The sequence below is a fragment of the Populus euphratica genome, unplaced genomic scaffold, assembly GCF_000495115.2.
Source record: "Populus euphratica unplaced genomic scaffold, PopEup_1.0 scaffold177.1, whole genome shotgun sequence".
Classification (NCBI taxonomy): Eukaryota; Viridiplantae; Streptophyta; class Magnoliopsida; order Malpighiales; family Salicaceae; genus Populus; species Populus euphratica.
The window spans coordinates 114826-121724 of NW_011499972.1; the positions used below are offsets into that span (position 1 = coordinate 114826).

The 6899-nt window shown below is 38.3% G+C and overlaps 1 protein-coding gene across 1 annotated transcript; it reads right to left on the reverse strand.

Annotated features, from left to right (window-relative positions):
* Positions 1–316: 316 nt before the first annotated feature.
* LOC105139322 (ABC transporter A family member 2-like) lies at positions 317–5745 on the reverse strand. The gene is made up of 16 exons (XM_011045721.1): positions 5305–5745; positions 4591–4822; positions 4295–4464; positions 3997–4182; positions 3793–3888; positions 3435–3635; positions 3086–3245; positions 2708–2934; positions 2496–2613; positions 2330–2406; positions 2119–2208; positions 1810–1953; positions 1415–1720; positions 1245–1325; positions 870–1046; positions 317–768 (listed from the first exon to the last, which is right to left on the reverse strand). The coding sequence occupies exons 1-16, from the start codon at positions 5671–5673 to the stop codon at positions 496–498; spliced, it is 2907 nt and encodes a 968-aa protein (XP_011044023.1). The 5' UTR covers positions 5674–5745; the 3' UTR covers positions 317–495.
* Between the last annotated feature and the right edge of the window lie 1154 nt (positions 5746–6899).

Sequence of the window (6899 nt, forward strand, 5' to 3'; positions counted from 1 at the left end):
AATGATCAATGCTCTCTGTTCAATCAGATTAGCTTTCCTTCGTTATTGCGCTTAAATCTGGAAACTCATTGCCATTTATTTGAGAATTCGAATGCATGAATATGATACAGGCTGTCCTCCATTTTTCATTACATGTATAGATTTGTATGATTGTTCTTGTTATTTCTGATACCCACAGAATTCAACAGCAATTTCTTAAGATTTTCCGAACTACTATAGATGTTGCCTTCCGACATGGAATGCCAACCTTTTCGTTCTTGTGCTTGATAAAAAAGAATCTACAATTCATTCATGTGAAGATAAGAACAACCTCGTGTTCTTCGAAGCAGGAAGAAAAAATCAATACCTGTGATATTATTTCAAAATATTCACTCATAAGATTACATACAAAAAATACTCATAAAGAAAAAATCGAAATGAATATGCCTACCACCTACGTTACTAATCAAACTCGCAGGATTCAAAAATATATAGGAGTTCACAAAGGAGTGTGTGCTAGTAAGATTGAGCAGCAATAATCAGATTGGGATCGTAGACAATTCCATAAACTGGCCCTCCCCTCTGGCCTAACACATTGCTTCTGTCCGACGGTTGTGGTGCAGTAGGCAATGGCTGAGCATTATAAGGTACTGGCATTTCATCAGAGTGGCTAGAAATGCAGAGTGAACCTGAATCATCTTGCTCCCAGTATACTTCAACCATAATGCCACTAGGATTCTCTGGAGATTCTGTTTCTGGGATCCCCACAAATCTAGCTCCCACAGGTATCTGCATTTTCATTTAAGCAGCAGAAAGATAAGGCTTGATTTATTTATTTTTTTGCCTGTTACACAAATGAAAAACAAAAAAATGAGACAAATTGTTCCTACCTGAACTGATTTTCCAGAAGTTAAGGCCAGAGTAACCATCTTCCCCTCGGCTGCAGCACTTTCTAATTCTGCTTGCTTGGCAATGTTCAGGAAAACTTCTTCAAGAGTTGCAAGGCCAAGCTGAATGTCTGATACATGGAATTCTCTCTGTCTCTCTTGAAGCTCCGCAAAAAATTTCTGTTGAAGATTTTAAAAGATTTTAAATGCCAGAGGAAATGGAAGGTCAAACTAGTGCACTTAAGTAACATAGAGAAATGTATGATCTCCCACCATTCTATTATTATGTTCCTGTATATATCTAAATAGAAATCTGAAATTCGGAAGGAAGAAATTTGGAGAATAAAGAAACAAAATAGGATTTTCAAAATTGCTTACTGTTAAAACCCTCTCTTTATCATGAGGAATGACAAAAGTCAAGAAGGATCTGGTCTCCTCTGTTGGCGTTACATCCAAATGCTGTAAAAAAATTTCCAAAATCAGAAAAAAGAAAAAAGTTTTCTGAAAATTAAACGAATTTGTTGAATTTGGCCATGCATTCGACATACGTATTTAAAGAACTTCTTCACAGCCTCATGATGAACCGAAGTATCAGCTGGCATGCGTGCAGGAGTTTGACCACCATTGTTATCGCTAAAGCTCACATTAGCGATAAAGCCAGTGCCAAACTTTGACTTCAACCTGATCGAGTTTCCAATGCATCGGAGCCTGCCCTTGGCCATAATTCCTATACGGTCACTTAGAATGTCGGCCTCTTCCATTGAATGAGTTGTTAGAACAATTGCACGACCTTTCTTTGCGTTCTGTATAATATCCCACACATGCCTTCTTGATATTGGATCCATACCAGTAGTCTGCAGATCAACAGAAGTCAAACAAAATGAATTTTAACAAATACATCAAATAAATGTATCAATGATTCGAAGTATTTGAATCTCCATACCGGTTCATCCAAGATGACTAACTTAGGGTCACCGAGAAGGGCTATTGCAACACTCAAACGACGCCTCATTCCTCCACTGTAGCTCCTTGATCTTACTTTCGCTGATTCAGTTAGTTTCACCTTTGCCAACGATTCCTGGGCAACCTGCAGTCCATATAGACCAAAGAATTATTTAGAATATTTGAGCGAGAACAACAAGCATGGAAGTACATAATTCTGTCGTACTTTTTGGTCGGAATGTCCAATCAACAAATTATGGCTACGAAATTAGGATGGGTGATAAAGACTTCAGGCTCATATTTCACATACCGATTTGATTGAAGCTGGGGGTAGACCTTTGATACTTGCAAAGAGGTGGACGTGTTCTTCACCGGACAATGCATCCCAGAGAATGTCAAACTACACAAGGATGTGGAAATGTTAGTCTCTATAGACTAATTAGCAATAGCACATGGGGCATGCTTGCATGCTGGTGAAAATATGCAGACAAGCGAGAACAAACACTCGAGAGAGAATTCACCTGTGGACAAACTCCTATAATTTTCCGAATGCCTGACATGCCAACCGTGCTTCGAACAGAATGTCCATAAACCAAGGCTATTTATACAAAATAGTTGGGAAGTCATTATTCTGATGCTTCTAAACCAATTCCAAATTATAGGAACCGTGAAATAAGAGTATATTACCATCTCCACCGGTCACAGGTGTTATGCCAGTTAAACAATTCATTGTTGTAGTTTTTCCGGCACCATTGGGTCCAAGCAGACAAAATAACTGATCCTTGGTGAAGTTGACCCATAAGCCCTGCATATAACAAATATAAAATGGATATTCTACAACAACTAGACTGCAATCCAAAACCAGCACGGTACTAAACAGTTGGATAGGAATTGCTTACCCTAACAGCATGGTAAGACGAAGTCTTCTTGCATTTACAACAACTAATCTGTGTGGTCCCAGGATATGTCTTTGCAAGCCCTCGTACCTGAACTGCAACATCTGGGTTGACTGTGCCTTCTTTTGCATCATTTTTTACAACATTCTCCTCTTCAAGCACATCTTCATCATCTGGAGTAATATGCTCTTGTTGTGGGATTTCACCCGTGCAACTACAAATGCCACCCTCTGCGACAATAGAGGAAGAATATAGTTAGAACATTAATTAGACAACAATAAGACCTAGCTATGAGAGATGGACTGAAGTAGAGTGCAGCAAGATCATGCCCTTAATTACACGTTCTTGCAACCAATAAAAGAGAAAAAAAAAGACCATTACCTTCGACCTTGTCTCCACCTTTCCCTGTCCAATACCCGCGGTTGAAGAAGTAAAAAGGAGATTTTCTCACACCGGATGCATTTGGGAATATATTATCAAAGTAGATTGCCAAAACAAACCAGAGAAAGAACAGACATATGAGCCATGTGTAAACATCATTCTGCCAAGAAAAATAAGAGTTATAAACAGCTCAAACGAAGATCGAAAACAGAGGAAATTAAAAATAAGAATAGAAAAAACGAGATGAAAATTAACTAAGAAAAAACTAACGCGAAGGGAGTTCTCAGTAGAATGTATAATATTGTGTGCATTTATGTATTCTTTCTCGGTGAGCATAGTGATTACGTACAATTGTGATAGCACAGTCATCAGCGTCAGGTGGACACTTTGATCGTCCTTTCCAGCTGATGCCAAGATCTTCAGGAGTGTTACTTGCATCGGAGAGCAGCTTTACTGCTATTGCGAGAAGATTTGGTGGGAAGAATGACCAGATGAACCGTAAGAAACCACTAATGCTTTCCTTGTATGGAAATCCAGCTATTGTAATAATCTGCAATGACAAATGAGATCAATTACCACAACGGAATCAACCATATCCTCACATCAAGAATTCGAAGGGTTTTTTTTCTAAGAGACGATATTAGATTAGGGGTAAATTTCATTTATAGCTCATTTCCTGTTCCTTGATGTTTAGCTGGGAATCTTGCCTGAGTCATAAATCCGATTATAAATATGGAGAAACCCATTGTTGTGCCTGATGATGCCTTGCTGATGAAGGTCGACAGCATGAAGGCAAAACCCATCTAGCATCACAAGTGAGGAAAGGTAGTAAAGGGTTAATATGAATAAGCTCATATATATATATATATAAAACATGACACCAGGCATTGATGAAGTAGAAGCGATCTTACCATGTTGATCTGGAAGAGGAAGAAGACAAAGAACACAACTCCGAAATTGTTTTTCTTGAAAAAATCGAACTGGAACATCAATCCAAAGAGAACCAGGAAAAGTGAGGAAATGAACGTAATGATTCCTTCCCATGAGATCCATGAGGCCCAGTATGCAGATTCGTAAAGACCAGTCATATTCATTGCCTGCGAAGAAGATATAAATGAGCAAATAAATAATCTATAATAATAATAATATAAAGAATTCATCAACAATTATAATCTTGTTTAACTCTAGACAGCAGATTTGCGCACATACCTGGCGAAGTTTGAGCTCTTTCTCAGCAACTAAATTACTAATTTGTAACACAAATCCAAACATGGTAAATGCCAGGAAAAAAGCCGGTCCTACTGTAGCCAATGCAGAGAAAGCAGGCCTTGCGGGATGCGCAAATTCCGTAAGTCCAATATTCCAGTTAAAGGTTGGAGCTGAACATCCAGGGTTTCAAAACAAGCGATACGTTAATTTTACATGAACTAAAAAGAAAAGGGAGGCACTCTTATGTATCCAAAACAATTTCCACAGAACAAAACCGAGAAATTAAGATTTCAGACCTGCAATAAGAGACCGAGCAATCTCACGCTCTGCCGCAATTTGAAGTGGAATTTGAAATTTGAAGGTTGGATCTTCGTAATGGCCTCGCCGAGCAATTGGAGTAGAGTTAGACTGTAGACCATAGGTGATCACAGTGGCGCTCACTTGCACAAAATGCAGTGCTGCTGGTGCTTGCATAGGTTCGCTAAGAAGCCATTCATCGACTTCTTGTTCTGTTCTGAATGATCTCACCTGCATAAGCAAAAGGCACAAACAGATTGGTTTTTTTTTTTAATGATTTATCCCCTTTCGAGTTTTTCTGCTGCAGCATTAAGAGCCTAATCCATTCTTAACAATCAATTAGTTCGGAACAGAAAAACACAAAAGATAGGAGGCCGCCCCCCATTGGATTGCTTCCTTTCTTTTCTCGAAAGGATTTCCATTCATTCAAATAACCATCATACGTCTAAATAATAATAACCAATAACCCAGGAACTTTAGATTTGTTTCTTTTATATTCGCTTCACTTCCTGAATGAGAAAGGAAACATCATACGTCTAAATAATAATAACCAATAACCCAGGAACTTTAGATTTGTTTCTTTTATATTCTCTTCACTTCCTGAATGAGAAAATCCAAACTTCCCATAAATAACGTCCTTCTCTTTCAGTTTTCCAAGAACCTACTTGAGACTAGCATCACATGACGTTGGAATCAGAATAAGAATTAAATACCTTGTCAGAGGGAATTGGCCTGTTGGGATTATTCTGCATGATGGCTGTAACAATATTGGTAATTGAAGTGCTTTCATTTCCACTCCAAACGAAGTCATAACAAGGCTTTTTAATGTAGAACTTTTCCTCGCAAGGAGTGATCGGAGGCTCCCACATAGGCTGTGGATTCCTCACGGTGTCGAACCCTGTCGTTGTGTTCGTGCGAGACTCTGTTGCCTTTTCGATGCAGAACAACAAGAACATGAAAAAGAAAGAAGCAAAGAGCTGCAAGAATGTTGCGCTCTTGTTTCTTGATGACAACAAGATGTTTTTCTTGAACAACGAAGTGAACTGTTGGTACAGTAACGGCCATCCTTGTACAAGCTCCATGTTTTTCCCTCTTCTCTTTCTCCTCCTGTTTTTTTTCTTTGCTTCTCCGTTTCTAAATTCTGAAGTGAGAGAGAGACAGCCTGCGCTTAAAAAAGCGCGGTCTGGAGGTGGAGTGCAGGGGCAATCCGGTCACACGAAGATAACAACTGGGCTTGCGTCTCTCATGAATTACAGGTCCTGCCACTCTGACTTGACTTTTCAAATGGGGAGTGGGGGTAGGGTGGGAAAGCGAAAAAGGCGAGTGCAATTGGGCTTGATAGGCTGCTTAAATTACCAGACGTGCCCCACGTCTCCTTGGGGAAAAGTCTATCGCATCTAGAAGCTAAGATAATCCAATGTGTTGATTTTGATTTTAAGACAAATTCTCCGCCTTCGCACCAATTTCCACAAATGGAATAAAAAAGGATTATTTGCTACCACATTTGGATTTTATCCAAAAGTGCTGCTGTCATAATTACCTGCGAAGACAAATATTTATTTTCAACTTCTAGAAGGCGAGAATCCCACCAGTCAAAGAAGGCTTTCTTTATTAGCCAACGGCGTAACAGCCACCGATGCTGGCAATTTGCTATTGGAGGGGGTTGACAGGTAGGACCGAACAAAAGAAGTGCGCAGAGTAGAAATATACGATACAGCCAAGTACATTGGAGGATCGATATTCCTTCTGGCAACAATACATCGCCCTTAGGCACCACGGGGATCTGTACAGCCAAACAAGACCTGGTTCAATTTATTAATTAATCTTAATATAACCAAGAAGATCGGAGAAATTAAAAGTCACGCCCGCCAGTCAACATATACAACTACGAATATATATAAAATAATGATATATTTATTGTATATATCATCAAGATAACAACGTCTCATCAATGTTGTCTTTAAATTCTCAAAAAAATAAAATAAAAATTAATTAAACTAAATCATTCTAACAGCTTAATATAATCCTTGTGTTAGTGACACAATCTAGACTGAAGGTAAGGTAACACTTTAAAATATGCCAAACGCTTACCTTCGCCCTCTTACTCTCAAAGCTATTATTTGTTTTTTTTTTGCTGGAACATATTTTTCTTATTTATTGACTATTTTCTTTTATTTTTTAAAAAATAATATTATTTTTATTTTTTATAAAACAAAAAATTTTATTTAACTTGGATTAACTTGGACAATTCACCTAACATGTAATTCAGTAATTGCCCTAAATAAACTCCTAAAAAATAAGAGTACAA

What these genes read in the sequence shown, in the direction of transcription:
- LOC105139322 (XM_011045721.1), bottom strand. Translation starts at nt 5,673, where the DNA reads ATGGAGCTTGTACAAGGATGGCCGTTACTGTACCAACAGTTCACTTCG. An exon ending in TAATCGGATTTATGACTCAG is followed by an intron (nt 3,636 to 3,792) that starts GCAAGATTCCCA and finishes TTGTCATTGCAG; the next exon opens with ATTATTACAATAGCTGGATT. An exon ending in CTTCTGGAAAATCAGTTCAG is followed by an intron (nt 769 to 869) that starts GTAGGAACAATT and finishes ATGAAAATGCAG; the next exon opens with ATACCTGTGGGAGCTAGATT.